Below are 15781 nucleotides of genomic sequence, written 5' to 3'. Positions count from 1 at the left end.
TAGGAAGACATAGATAGCAAAGCCTACTTCTATATATCACCATAAATGTATGTATATCATCACTGAGTAAACCACAATGTCTATGAACCATTTTTCTGTTCTCTTATTTATTGACAGTTTTTTTTTTTTAATTACAGCACAATGAATTGATGGTAAGTACAGAAGATGCAATAGTATAAAAAGCCATTTAACCCTTCCCTAGGTTAAGACACTTACAGCAGAAAAAAAACGGCCCCACCCAAAATCCCCTTCTTGAATGAAAATGAAATAAATATAAATTAATAAATATAAAACAAATCACTGCACAGCCCTTAACTCTTTGATTGCCATGGCAAGAACCATGCTGATGATTCTAGCTTGTGACATTTGTGTAGTTAAAGGTTGCCGTAGCAGTCAAAGGGTTATAGCATTGTAAACATAAGTACTTTGTGGAAAAGTTCAGTCATGTTAATGGTCTACAGCGATGAGATTAATATTATGATCCCTTGACCTTTACTGACGAAACATTATAAGGAGTTAAAGAGATAGTAGCTTGGTGAGCTGTTACATAGACTAGTCAACCATTTTATTTAACAATGTGCTATGAGGCCTTAATTTACCAATAATGGACAACTTGTGAATAATAAACACTGTTCAATGCATTGATCAATAAATCAATGAAAAAATTAATTTAAGCACCACAAAATTTTGCCTGATTATATCTGACAGTCATAATACACTTTAGCACCATTTATTTAGCTTTATATTTGTACACAAACAAGTTTTGTGTTTGTCAATAGAAGCTATCTGAAACAAACAAATATATATATATATATATATATATATATATATATATATATATATGCCAGATTTAAGATGGTATAAATGTATAGAAACCTGTGTGGGCAAAAAAAATCACTAACAACTTGCAAACCTTAGAACTCATTCAGCAAATAAATGTGTTATTTTTTTCTTTCCTTGCACACAGAAGACTACATATTATCAAAAATTTAATGAAATAGTGTTGAGTGTAACGTGAACAATCCAGACACTTAAAGTTAGAATTTAATATTCTCTGCATAACTGAAAATATCAATGGGAATGAAAATAAAGGTAAAGTATTGTCTTAAACCAAAAGATAACAGCCTAAATATTTCATTTCCTAGTGTTTCTCTCTGCTTCATAGTTTAATGCTATTTAAATAAAGTCTACATTAATTTTATGCATTAAATCCTTTTAATTTCCCATAACTACAATATAGAAAAAATGATTTTCATAAGAAGCTATAAAATGTGTATTGTTTACTCAAGAGACAACTTTTCTTTGCAATTGCTTGCATCTAATTCTGAAAGATAAATGTCTGTGCAATTTTTTAAAATATATATGGTATTTACTTGACAAACTAAATTTATGGGCACTTACCTCCCTTAATCTACCTAGTAAATATATATATACATATATATTTACTAAATATACTATATATTTCCAAATCTATATTACCAGATAGCTCATATGGATGGCATAAATTGCATTCATTATCATACTGATCCACTGTTAGAATCAAGATAATGTTAACATAGGTTACAAGTTTTAAAATATCTTGAAGATAGGTTGCTACACTGACAAAGCAGGCAATTTTCTCTATGTCAATTAGTGATTCTTTTAAAAAACCATCAGTAGACTATGGACTGGTTAGATTTTGTTTTATTAAAAAATTAAGCTCATTAAAAGTTATATTAGCAAAAAATTGAACTAGTAAACTCCAGTTATTTCCCTCCTATAATATAAAAACAAGATATATTGGTTTAAAATTATATATCTAAAAAAAATGTTTCAAGACTTTTAAGCCTGAAGCAAATTTTTACTGGTGAGTCTCTAAAACCCCTGAAAATAGAGGTCCACAATAGAAATGCTGATGCAGTCAAAACAAAGACAGCAAAAAGCTGCCACTATAACACCGCTTAATCTCTTATTCTCTCATTCTTTTTAATATATATGTAATTTACACATAAAGGGAAATAGACCAAAGAATTGAGGTTTTAGGCATTCATGTACTCCCGATGTACCTTAAACGAAACACTGTATTATGGTATTTACTTTCCAGTATAATTATTTAAGATACATTCACCAAAAGCAAACTTCCTTAGCTGGCTTATCAATAGACAACAGCCTTCATACTCAGCATTTCACTTTTCTCAGGGGAATAGCTCTAGAAAAGTTAGAATCCAATGCAAGAGATTGGGAGATGTGTGAAATTTATTGGAACTAAATCTTTGCATGAAACTTGTTAAGGAAAAAAACTGAGGGACAAACATATTTTCAGGATACCGCATACAATATTCAATTCTGGTTTTCACAAAGGGAAGGGAAAAACAAATCTGTAAAAAAAAAAGGTGGGGGCTAGGTAGAAATCGAAAGGAATGCAAATATAGGCACAGACTGCACAGAACAACACAAAATAATATATCCCTCCCAACCACCTGTATTTAGGGGTGACAAACAGAACACAAACAAATAATTTCAGAACTGAAGGAAGAGAAAAATAAGGCACACAGAGCATACTTGTTTGGAAATAATGTTTGTTTGGAAATAAAAAAGTAACTGAATTGTGAAATTTTGCATTCATGAATATATAAAAGAATAATGGATTCCACTTCAGATACAAAAGAAGTGACAAAAAGAACTAAAAATCTAATTTTACACAGGCAATAGTATATACTAAAGAGCTGTGAGAAGATAGTAAAAATGTGGCCTCTGTGATATTTCAGTGGTAGCAAAACTATGACATTGATTTAAGGATTGAATCATTCATTCAGGTAGAGTATATTTTACCTTTGCAACTGGGTTGTCAGTATATAGAGTCAGAACAAGATCAAATTGGCATTACATAAGAGCAAATGAAATGTGTTCTAGTAACTTGTCAAATGGACAGCTCACACCAGGCTTTATTCATCTATATCTTGGCAAGGCAGGCCAACGTAGAAACAAACATTCAAATAAAGATGGCAAGTTCAAGCAGCACCATATCCTATCCTAGGAAAAAGCATCGTAACATGCAGTCACATCTCACTGAAGCTTCATCATGTATGAGGCATGTATAAAAAGGCCTGTGTCCAAAAGTATTTCTCCTGGGATCCAATCTAGCTACAGACCAAGTGCTATAGAACTGTTTATATTGTGAGTGATATTTGTTCATGGATAAAAACAAGTGGATAAGATACTCAAGAAATGTCTTTGTAAATCAAAAAGTTAATCATTTCATTCATGTTCACCATTTTCTCCTTCTGGTTTTTCTATATAAGAATTAATAACATCTTGCTTTGAAGCTAAGTGGCCTAACATAATGCAATTTTCATATTTATATTTAATTGATTTTCTTCTTCTTCCTTCTTAATGGCATATAAATCCAGCTCTATAGCAGAGCACATGGCAAAGTTATGTGAATCAGCAAAACATCCTAGTTTATGATGTGTTTGTCCTACACTGTCCAGTATGCTCTTGAACATAAGGATTCGTTGAGTGCAAACTTGAACATTACTCCCAGTCCAATGTTAGTATAAGACACATTTTAAGACATGCTGCTCTTTAAATTGAAAAAGCATAGAATCGTCATAAATCTTCAGAATTATCTCCCATACTTTTTTATACTTATTATGCACTAACCATGAGTTACTGGCTATGCCTTCATTTTCCTTAAGAGCTTTAGTTATGAGTGCCTGAGGTGCTGCATTACAGCACTCATGATCTTATACCCTTACTTAGTATAAAGAATTAGCATTGTTCTAAAAAATAATGCATGACATGTCCAGTTATAAGCTCACAGTTGTGTTTAAAAATTGAAAGCTGATACTTCAGTATCCTACCAGGAAATTGACAAAAATTTTGCAATATCACATCTGTTTTTCACTCAATTTCTGTGAATGTCAAATCAGTGCTCATTCTTAGGCTTTGTATACTATTGGTTTAAATTTCAAAGTAGATATATGTATAAAATGTTGGAAGAGATATTTGCAATTGGATGTTATTAATCTGACCTGGAAAATATCAGGATCATTTCAAAATTACACCAAAGTAAACAAATGAAAAATGATTTGAGTAGTACATGAAAGACAATGGTTACAATTAGATGAGACTAAAACACTAAGGCTTTGCTACTCTGCCAAGTGTTTTGTGTTACATGATTATTGAGGTAAATTTCTATCCTAGGGACATGGCTTTTCTCAGGAGATTCTAACATTATATAGATCTTTCCAATTGAGGTTACTGAATATCTAACTTTGACATTTTTAGCCTAGAAGGCAATGCATGAGTATCAGATGCGTTTATGCAGGGTAACAGCTAATGACCACTGTCTAATTATATACATTGATATATCACATACTCGTCACTAGTGTGAAGAGCCTGAAGTTGCATTGTTCTACTATTTTTATACTTGCTAAAGTAAATTTTCCAGTTGTATTAAGGAGTGCTATATGATGTTTTACATTTTACAAAAGACTCATATTTCCTGTTCTTTAATTTTCATAATATATGATAAATTTAATATTTAGAATTCATATTTATTGTGTGGTGCTATGCCTGGTTGCTGCATTCTTTATTATGAAGTTTTTCTGATATTTAGGAAGTTCTAATTTTTTAAATATAACTTCTCTGATGTAGTTATGGTTCCCTACTAGGCAACATAGACTCTATAACATAGATACATATGTTCTGGCAGTTATAAACTGTGATCACAATAAATCAATCAAGAAGGTGCATGAGATACAATGAAATGGTTAGATTTTCTAGTATTATTGTCATGAAACCTTGTGATATCATAAGATTGTACTCATGACTACTTATAATGGCTTATCTGAATTTAACATTTTTGGTTTAGATGGCATGTTCTGTTTAACATCTGATATTTTGGAACGTGTTCTTGAGAGAATCAAAAATTCAATCAACTCTGTGCTGTGTTTGCTGAAAAAGATTTCACCACCAGCCATGAGGTTGTTTCAGTATATGTTACAGTCTCACAGACTCAATACTATCAGTAAGCCACTGCCTTTATTAGTTTTTGGAAATAATTCCAAAACTTAAAAAGAAAAGGATTATTTTAATGAATTTTGTGTTAACTCAGTCTATTTGATTATAAGATCCATTCCTTTTCAGGTAGCACACTGAATTTAGTCAATATGGCCACATTGCTTATTCTACTATAAGATCCACAAAGTGTGAGTGTGTATTTGTAGCATACTAGAGATAACAGCATAATATGTAGAAGTGGAAAGTATTATATTAGTTTCCCTAGGATCTCATATATACACATCATCCATGTATTGGAAATACCAGTGAAGTTGAGCAATGTTCTCATCCACCACATTGTGTTTTTTAAATCACCGACAGAAAGTGAATAAAAACAAGTATCTAGTATATGAAACACACAAATTATATGTCAATAGAAAAAGATTACAAGCAATCTGAATAGTAAAAGTAACATTTGCTTGTTTCAGTAAATCAGTCTCTATCCTTTATTACTCAGTAATTATTTTTTGTAAATTATTACTTAGTAATTTATTACATCTGATTCAGAAAAGTCTTGCCCTCTGATTTATAACAGAAGTTGTCTTTGCTAGTATCATATAATGTTCTCTAATTTATGCACGTTACATTTGCGATTGTAAAGAGCATCTGTATTCACCTGTTCTGATGCCATGTCAGAAGACACTTTGTTCTGAAACAGGTCAGTAGTTAAATTCACAACCTTTTCCACAGATCTGATGTGGCTTAACTGCTTTATAGAGAACACAGACTGATTGGCTGTTTAATACTTCATTCAGTCCAGTTAATAATATATAGAAAAATAATATTTGGCTAAAATTATAATATAGTTAATTTATGTAAGAAACATTACCTTGTTTATATTTATGTTTATATTAAAGTAATGAGAAATAATGAAACAGAAGGTGAATTATTTTTTGTCATTGTGAATGTGTTTTCATTTCAATTTAGGAAACCCTAGGTCTGAACTTTCCATGCTATCAGTGATAGAATGTTGAAAAATATTTGATATGTTGTATATCTCTATTGATACTGAACTTGTACATTATATTGTTTTATTTATTATTCACCTTGTTCTTGAATCACTATTCTTATGTGCTAGACCAATTAGTCACTCTCCCTTTCACTATTCCATTAGGATTGACATTTTTTCCCCAAACCCCAAGTGGAAGAGAAGTAGTAACCATACAAAGTGCCTGGCATAAAATAGGCAAATAGAATCCCAATGTTTGTGATTATGCTGTACTTAATATTTTCTTATCTCTTGTAGTCTCACAACCTGAAAATTTAAATGTTCTAATAAACAGAGAAGCCATATATGCCTTTTCTTATCACATAAATCTCATCTCATATTGAGGAAAATATGGCCCAACACTTATCTATGACATTTCCAGAATTCAAGCATAATGACAGAGTCTATCCCTTCTTAATGCTATCGTTATTTTCTAGCCCTTATATATTTATAGTCTTCTGATGAATCAGGATATTGTGACAAATGAGTAAAGAGGCAAAAGATTGCTTCTTTAGTTTCTTTCTCATTTTAGAGGAAAAAAAAATCAATTTTTGGTGCAGGTTGATGGAATTCCTCAATGATTTACATATGTCCCCAAATGACATGGTTACTCATTTCAATCTTCAGCAAAATACAATTTCCAGTCTTTTTTTTTTTTTTCTTGGCATCGGGCCCTAAAAAGTTAAAACCCTCCCACAGGCAAACATTGTATAAATGAGCTTATGTATATAGTTCTCGCTCCATGCTCAGTAGAAGCGACTCTTTATAATACCAGCACTGTCTAGAATGGAAGCACTGAAATAAAGCTACAGGGCTAATTCTTGTCCTCTCCCCTTGCTTTCTTGGCCTTCACACACATAATCTCCATCATCTTGTCAAAATACAGTCTGCATTGCATAATGTTTTGCTGTAAAGCCATTAGCCATTACTTTTTTCTAACTATCCTTTTTTCTTAGCCTTAATTTATGTTCAGGTTGTAAGAAATAACAATTTGCAAGGATTTGCAACATGCCCTCCATGATTACAAAATATTTTCCCCAACCAAAACATAAACATATAGTTTAACTGAGAGGCATTCTAATTTTCATGCTATGTTGAGTATAAATACAAATTCAAGGCAACCAAACCAACCATTTCCAAATAAGAATGTATACCTACACTCATTAAAATCATCTGGAAATGTGTATTATTAGCAAATGAGTAAGAAATTTTCACTAGTATAAAATTCCTGCTTTATTTAAAAGCCACACTGGCCTTTCAAGTATTTTGAGGTTTTTTCCCCCCATAGTTCTATATTTGTACTAAAATGATGAATTTAGACTTGAAATTATATTAAAGGAAAATTAAAAGTCACTTCTACCTATAGGGCATTTTTAAAGTGTGCGTGTAAAGAGCAAAGTGTCCATCTGCAGATCCACCATCAACACTCCTTCTCTCTCCACTCTAAGGAAACAGCTCATGCTTACTAGGTTTTTAGAGAACAATTAACACTCCAATGGAGAAGCAACACAAGACTTCCTCTGTTTGTGCCAGTTTGCAAGTTAAAGGTCAAAGGGCAAAGACATAGAACAGGGCTCTTCAAGGAAAATTTTCACAGAAGATAATGTTTAAGTTTTTGTTAATGACAGTCAACAGATCAATAATCAACTTCAAGGCAAGCTGTTCATTGTTTCAAAAGCTAATCCCCTCAAAAGCTGGCTTTCACACAAAGCCAATGTCTGACTCATGGGGTGCATTCGTTCTGACCATCTCTAATAAGTTCACAGCCCAGTGGCTGTAAAGCCTTTCACTGCAAGAAGCAGCGCCTAAAAATCAATTAAGAGGTCTGTCAGTTGCTGACTTTTCTCTAGGAAAAAAATATTGATACAAACCTGCTCTGCAGGTCACCTGAAAATGACAATACTGCTGTTAGGACAAATTACACTCAACAATGAAATGCTTTGGTGGTCTCTTGGCTCTGTCAGCTATCAAATGGATGGCTAAATGCCAGAAGCCACACTAACCCTTTGAGAACTATGGTTGACATGAGATAGATAGCTAATACACTGGAGGATATTCATGTAATCTCAGAGTCATCATTTTAATTCATTCTTTAGATGGCAATGCTAACGGCGTCTTCCACGGCAAATTGAGTTTTCATGCAATGGATTTTAAAACAGAAATTGTGTTGTGTGTTGTGCCTAACAACAACAACAAAAAAGACAGGCTGTTATAATCAGTTGTTCAAATAAAATTTCACTCTTACAAGATATTTAATAAAATACCTTTTTATTTGCCAGAAAATTTTTGGCAAGTAACATCATTTCTGTTTGTTATAAATGCATTTATGTAGTAGTGTGAATCAACTAAAAATTACATGAGGTTATAGGATATCTGTTTTAAAAACCTGAACTTCTTAAACCTGTGCCTGTTTTTACCATTGCCCAGTTCAATAATTTACCAGATCCTAAGACTCTGAAAGCTGATTTGATAGTTCTCAAAGGGTTACACCAATGTATTACTAGTGTCACATATCCTTATAAAATAACTGTCACTTTAAACCACTTTAAAGACAAACTGCTTTTTGCTCCACTTATAATGAATATTCCTGACAGACCCATGGAAGGCCTGGGGCAGTGGCCTAATACAACTTGGGGAGATTATCACAATGATGTAGGGGTAAGGTGGCAGGAAGGGGTTTAGAAACACTTCAAAACAATTAAAATGTCCCATTTGAATATAGCTGTGAATATAAATGTGATGAAACATTGAGAACATAGCTGAGAACAGCTGTATAAAATGAAAAATGGATGTAGTATTAAGGCTGTTACAATATTGCAGATATTTTGGCCCCTTGTTTGTTGGAAAATGGCTGTCCCAACAGTCTAAAGTCCTGCATGTGTATTCCAGGTCTCCCACCTGACAAAAACGAAGCATAGGAGACTGTCCATAGCAGTCAGAGAACTATCTTCTTTGGAGACAAAGCTGTTTTGGGTCTTCACACTCTCCTGAACGTTCAATTGTGGGTATTTTGTTTAACCTTTTCTTTTTCCTTGCTGTAAAGCAAAAATTTGTGGGTTTTCCATTTTGCTTTTTCCCCCAGAAATGGGCTCAGACATCAGAAAAAAACATATTAGAAACCTTTAAGAAGAATCTTTTCTTCTTTTTCCTCTTTAGGTAATCCTGAAAATTTACTGGGCATTGAGCGTGCAGAGGAAAGGCCTAGAACTGAATGACAAAAAAAGACAAAGGACTGAAGAACGGCAGGTACTGTGCATCATGGAAGCTTCCCCATGAGTGCGTTTCCATTCATGTGCAGGACCAGCAACCCTCTGGGTTTGAAAGGTCAGCCCCAAATCTGGCTGTCACAAGCCTGCTCCTAGCTAGGAAACAGCATAACAGCTCTTGTCTTGAATCTCAAGTTATCACAAACTCCTAGAAAAGAAAGAAAGGAAAAATCCCTACATCACACCCACTCTTGCATAGAGCGTTTACAGTACAGTATGTGGCGGGGTGTTCCTTTCCTCTTGAACTGGAACACAGTGTAAACCAATACAAGGAGGCATAAGGCCAAGATGCAGGGAATGACAATAGCTATGGCTTTCACAGTGCTGGCTGTGTTGTCCAGTTTGATGACAATGTCTACATCATCTGGTGGGCTGTGTCCTTCTTTATCTCTGTCTCTTGGTCCGTCACAGCCCATAAAATCCTTGAGGATGGATCTGGGATATCCAGGTTCTACCTTGAGTATCTGGTTGTTGAATTTCCAATACTCCTTTCCTTTGTAGAAATACGTAAAGCCTGGTGGGGGGAAAACACACACACACAGGAACCACTTATTTGTAAGAGTGTATATGTATAGAAATTTAATTAAATAGGATACTTAAAAGATGTATGTTAAAGCCACTCAATTTTTGTAGGAAAACACTATTCCCAGATCAGCTGTCTATTGAAATGGATCTGGCACTTGTGCTCCAGAAACTGTGCCCTCAAATGCCTAGGGAAAGCTCAGCTGAAAGAGAGAAATAATATTTGCACAGAGTTGTTGAAAGACCATGCTTTATACATCTACTCTTAGTCTACACTGCAAAGAGAACTTCATACTGTTGCTCGCTTATAGGATTGCTGGTACAGAATTACACATTAGTGTGAGAGTATCAACCTGTATTGAAAGATGCCGAAACAGTCTTATAAACAGAAGCCCTGTTTGCCCTCATGCAGCTATTGAGGACATTGCGCAATACATCATAAGGAGGCGCCTCCATGAAACACATCAAGGGAAATTTCTAATCATCTTAGCATCAGGAATAGTTGTACTTCTCCTAAGGAACAAGTTTGTTTTTGTCATTTGGAAAAGAAATCACAAGAAATCATAAATCAAGAAACTAAAGGTGATTTCCTTTGTATGCTAGGAATTTTAATAAATACGTATTTATTGTATTTTGTGCAGTAACCCTTTTCAGCTCTAGGTCATGCCCATTTTGTCTCTTCTTTTGTCCTCATTTTTTAACTTTCTTATTTACTTAGCTTATATTAAATTTTTATCACCTAGCTACATTTTACAGAAATTCTAAAGCTATTGTTAATCCTTTTAGAGTAAAGGATGAATAGAGTATAAATAAATCTATAATTCTATCTTTAATACTTCCAACTAACATATATTTCATGGGGGAGGAGGTAGTATGTAGAAGGCTCAAGTAACTTAGCAACACATATGATTTATGTTCCAAAACATTATGGATGCAGATAATAGATTTGTAAACTTGTGACAATTAAACTATAAATATGTTTTTCTTAGAACTGTTCTCTTAACTTTTGTTTTTTTTTCCTGGGAGCAAGCCCAGGTTTTTCTTTCTGTCCATATCTCTTTCATGTCAAGTTTCTTTGTGACTTTGAGATAAAATTCAAGAAAATAAGAAATGTTTTAATGTTATAATCACTTAAAAACTATATTTTGGGAGATGTCTAATTTTGAATAGTATGCCTATCTTTGAGTTAATAATCATTAATGAGGGTTTTTCCCCTTCATTATTGAGCACTTATTATGGAAGAATCACTGTGTTAAAAACTTAGTAAATGGGGCTTCCCTGGTGGCACAGTGGTTGACAGTCCACCTGCTGATGCAGGAGCCTGTGCTCCGCAACGGGAGAGGCCCGTGTACTGCAAAAAAAAACACAACTTAGTAAATGACATATTTTAATCCTCATAAACACTCTGTCAGGTAGAATTAGCTACCTATACTTTTCAGGCAAAGATACTGAAGCTCAGATAAAATGATATGCCCTAGTCCTGTTGAAAAAAGGATTTAAATCTTGGTCTAGCTTTAGAGCCTGAATCTTAATGATTTTTCTAAGGCCAGGTCCTTTAGAGATTTTTGTCTTTTCACAAATACTCCTTGGTTCAACATCACAGGTGGTGATAGACAGCATTCCTAAATCAATAACAACAAAAAACTCTGACATCTCTCAAAAACTTTCAGCTAGGATAGACCATCACTTCAGGTCACTTCATTCTAGAAATCATTCTGTTCCATGCCATGAAAATCAGTTATTGCTTTTAGTTTTGAAGGGCAGTTTTTCAATCAGAACAACTTGCCAAGTGAAAACAGGTGTATGTAGATTCAAATTTTTCTGCATGCAGGGAGTTGGTATTTGATCACGCTAATGAACTCCAACGTAATTACTCAACAAGCTTGGATAAACAAATGTCTAGGGCCTGCCAAATAAAGTGCATTAGACGATTATGGTTGAATAATGGCATTGATCTAGAATGAAACAGACCTTCCAGACAGGTGAATGTACTTCTTATATTTGTAAACTGGGAACCAACAGCTGGAAATGTCCTCATCTTTAATGTTTAGTCAAAGCTAATTACTAAGAAACTACTGGGTATCACATAAAAATTCAGAAGTTTCCATTTTCATATTTATCATGTCTGCAGGCCAAGTTCTATACTAACACACTCCATATACAGTAGAATTATAGTTGGCTGAATACACTTGCTAGAGGTAAGAAGTCTAGTCAGCAGGAGTTAAGAGAATAAAAGTAATTGAAAAGAAGTAGCCTAAAATCTTGGTAATAGAAATCTGTCAAACATTGATCCTGAAAAATTCATCTCATTCAATAATTTTTTTAACCATTTATGAAATATTAGTGGGTTGAAGAAATGTTTATATACTCATTTTTTTTCTTTTGTGAGTAACTTTGATGTTATAATCTTGTAGATGTTATGCTTACTAAGAGTAGAAACTTCAGATGAACTCACCTGAAGTATCATTTTTGAGAAATTCTGAGGTAGAAGTCAGTTAGGCTGTAATGAATTATATGATGACTTTTTTTTTCCTTGTATTTGATTGGTTTTCACTGGTGACTGTTCTATTGCTTAGTCCTAAAATGTAAGGAGAAATTGTCTACCATAGCTGTCTTGTTATAACTTCATAGAAGATCCTGCATGGCAGTGCCTGTGTGTTCTCTCTGTTTTCTACTATTGTATATTTATTAGTAAAAGTTAATTAATGTTTAACAAATGTGAATGAATAACCTGGGTCTTGTGATAATATTTGTTTGAATCCCACGTGTAGATTTTAACAGAGAGTGAGGGTCGTGGTAGAGAATTAATACGCCAACAGAATCAAGAGTCAAACTATTTTAACAGGCTAAAAGTGGATCTATAATCAGTAAAATAAAATGCAGCAGTGTTAAAGCAGAACCTTGTATTAACCTTAAAATTGCATTTTCTAAGGAGAGAATATAGAAAACCTAGGAGGCAGGGCTTGACAGCAAGTAACTTAGAGATTTGAAGGTGGGTAAATGCAGTGATTATTTACTACAATTTTAGTATAAGTTAAAAACTCATGCCATTGTTTAAAACACTGTCAAAAGCAAGAAGAAATAATTCATATATATATATATATATATATATGGCATAAGTCAAATATCCTTTGGATTATTGTAGCTATTTTCAGGGGCTAAAAATAAAGAAGAAAAGAAAATTGTTAAATTAAGATGGTTACAGGTGAAAACTGGGATGATGATGGATTAGAAGCTATATTCTGAGAAAGCCTAAGGTATATCTAATATGACAAAATGAAAAATCTGGCCTGACATGACAGATTTTCAATTACCTTAATGGTATAATGTAGGAAAAGATGTTTTAACTTTTCCTCTTTGGAGAGAGTGCATTAGAGAAATTCAGTGAGGCTAGAATCATCTAGTTTCAAACCATAGACATATAATATCACCACTTTCATGATCATGAGTAAGTTAATTAAACTAGCTGATGCTGTTTTCCTCATTCATAAATAATTATAAATGAGGTAAAGAGGCATTTGTGTTGGACAATTAAATTAGATAACAAATTTATGTAGCACAACTGATAGATGGTGGGAAGTCAGTAAATCGCACCACATATTCACATTTCATTGGCCAAGGTGGCAGAATTAATATCAATAGGTATTATAGGAAGGCATATTCCACCTTAATATGAAAACATCCTTCAAAAATCTATAGCTCAATTTTAAGCTTCTGGGATTTTTTTTTTTTGAAAACTACCATAAGGAGAAGATCCCTAGGAAGAAATTCCTACCTTGGTGGAAGGGTGAAGAATTAGAGAAAACATTTCGTTGCTCTATCATCTCTGATTTTATGACCATCAAGTATCATATGCATGAACTTATCCTTATAGGGAATTACTTTGAGTATATAAATTTATTTATATTTATATAAATATAAGTGTGTTTACTCAATAAATTGAACTTGATCTTCTATAAAAAACATAAGGGAAGAAGTTGTGTAAAATTTGAATTCAAGGTAAAAAAACACAAACATGTGATTTGAATAGAAAATTAAAAGTGGAGAATTTGCTATTGGTAGACTATCTAGACTAAGACGTTCCAGATTGATTAATATCACTACCCTACAGAACAAGGGTTTCAAACAAATAGGAGATCTCCTTCAATGCAGGGAGTGAAGGTCTAGAGTAATGGAAGGGATAAAATTAATTTCAACAACTAATGTTTATTGAATGGTTACTATGTACCTGCATTTGAGAGTTTACACTAGAGGGGATAACAAACAGGCATATAAATTGATTGTTGTAATATGAGATTTTGAGGGCAAGGGATGGTGTACCAAAAAGGATATTCAAGTATTACTGAAAGATCAAAAGTGAGCTCAATGTTGAAGGATATCAAAGAAAGGGCTGGACCAGGTAAGGTACAGAAGACATAGATGTGTTGAAGTTTCATCTGTATTTTTTTGTCATTTGTAAGCACTGGTTTTTCCAACATGATTTGTTCTTTTGCCAGTATTTTACAAAGTTATTCTTTGCCATGTGAAAATAAAATATTAAATTCTGAATGTAAGGAAACCATTTATACTAAACAAATATTATTTTCAGATGGACAAGAATATGAAAAATCATGGGGCAAGATGCAGCCAGAAGATTTTTTTGTTATCTTTATATAATTATGATTTATTTCCAGAGAACCTGAATCAAATCTCAAATTTTAATGGACTTACAAATAGAAACAGGGGAAAAAAAAACAGTTAATATGCTAAGGAATTAAGGTTATGTGTACTTTTTCAATCTTTTGAAATAATTATTACTTATTTTAAAAGTTATTTTTATTATAAAAGTTATATTCATTTTAGAATATTAATAAAGGAAAGAAATTGAAAAAAAATTTTATCAAACTTTCTATACTTAATCACTGGTAAGGTCATGGCTTAATTTTCTTTGCATATATTTTTGTATAGTGTGTGACAACTTTTATTGAGGGCAGTCTAGAGCAGTGGTAGAACTTCTGTAAAGGTAAGCTAGAGCTGGTTTTATCTGGACTGAAACAACCCCCTTTAATCTAACCTCAAGAAATCTCCTCTCCCCCTTAGATTCTTGGTGACAGCTCTAATTTTAGGGGATCATCTCAGTTTTCTGCTTTCCATGTGATTATCTTTCATGTTTTTTCATTTCTTTGTCTTCTGCATCTTCATAGTTTGTGGAGTTTTTTTGCCATATATTGATATGGTTTTACTGCCTCCAATTTGACTGCATTGTAACTTTATTTTCTTATTGATTTCCTTTTTATCTCAGACAGATATGTTTCATCTCAATCTGGCCTCTCCTGTGGATTTCTGCTTTTGTCACATACAGGCTATATATTAACTTGGTGCTTTAATTCTCTGAACCAATAGAATACACAAAAAACTATAATTCCAGTAAGTGCTATAATCAGGGCTTCAAGGTTCTTTTTGACTTAGCATACAGTGTTTTACTCATGGGATATCCTTACACAGAATGTAGTATAAATTACATATAACAATGGTCAAAACAATGGTCAAAACACAGTTTGTGTTTTATTTTTCTGATTGGTATCATCCTGGGTGTCAGTTCCTTCAAGCTTGTACTCAGTGTAAAGCTTTCTTAAACTCTGGCAATTTGCTGATGATCAGCCATTGTTTTCAGTGGGTGGTGTCAATTTTTCATTTTCCCCTGTTTCTTCATTATTTTTTTTCAATAATCCTCTCCAAGATGCATTTAATTTTCCTCTTGCAAGTGATGTTTATTTTGTTCTTGTTGCATATATGTTATAGATTTTTCATGCTATTTAGGACCCACATAATGTATTATTTTCTTCTCGTTCCTATTATAAATCATCTGAGAGGGTATTTTCTTTTTCTCTGTATTTCAGTTTGATGTCATTTTCCTTTGTTCTGGAATATTGTGTATAAATTTTATTTTGAATTATTATTATTATGGTTTATTTCTACTTAC

At 33.0% G+C, this 15781-nt stretch overlaps 1 protein-coding gene across 1 annotated transcript in view; it reads right to left on the bottom strand.

Moving 5' to 3' along the window:
• Nucleotides 1-7312: 7312 nt before the first annotated feature.
• MMP16 (matrix metallopeptidase 16) overlaps nucleotides 7313-15781 on the bottom strand; it is a 348577-nt gene continuing 340108 nt past the window's right edge. The window contains exon 10 of the mRNA XM_029222957.1: nucleotides 7313-9811. Within this exon, the coding sequence (XP_029078790.1) occupies nucleotides 9477-9811 (335 nt within the window). The 3' untranslated portion in view covers nucleotides 7313-9476. The remainder of the gene's footprint in view (nucleotides 9812-15781) is intronic.

Source organism: Monodon monoceros, unplaced genomic scaffold (genome assembly GCF_005190385.1).
Source record: "Monodon monoceros isolate NGI ecotype Baffin Bay Population unplaced genomic scaffold, NGI_Narwhal_1 Super_Scaffold_14, whole genome shotgun sequence".
Classification (NCBI taxonomy): Eukaryota; Metazoa; Chordata; class Mammalia; order Artiodactyla; family Monodontidae; genus Monodon; species Monodon monoceros.
Note: the sequence above shows the minus strand (reverse complement) of the source record. Positions and strands in the feature narration are given on the sequence as shown.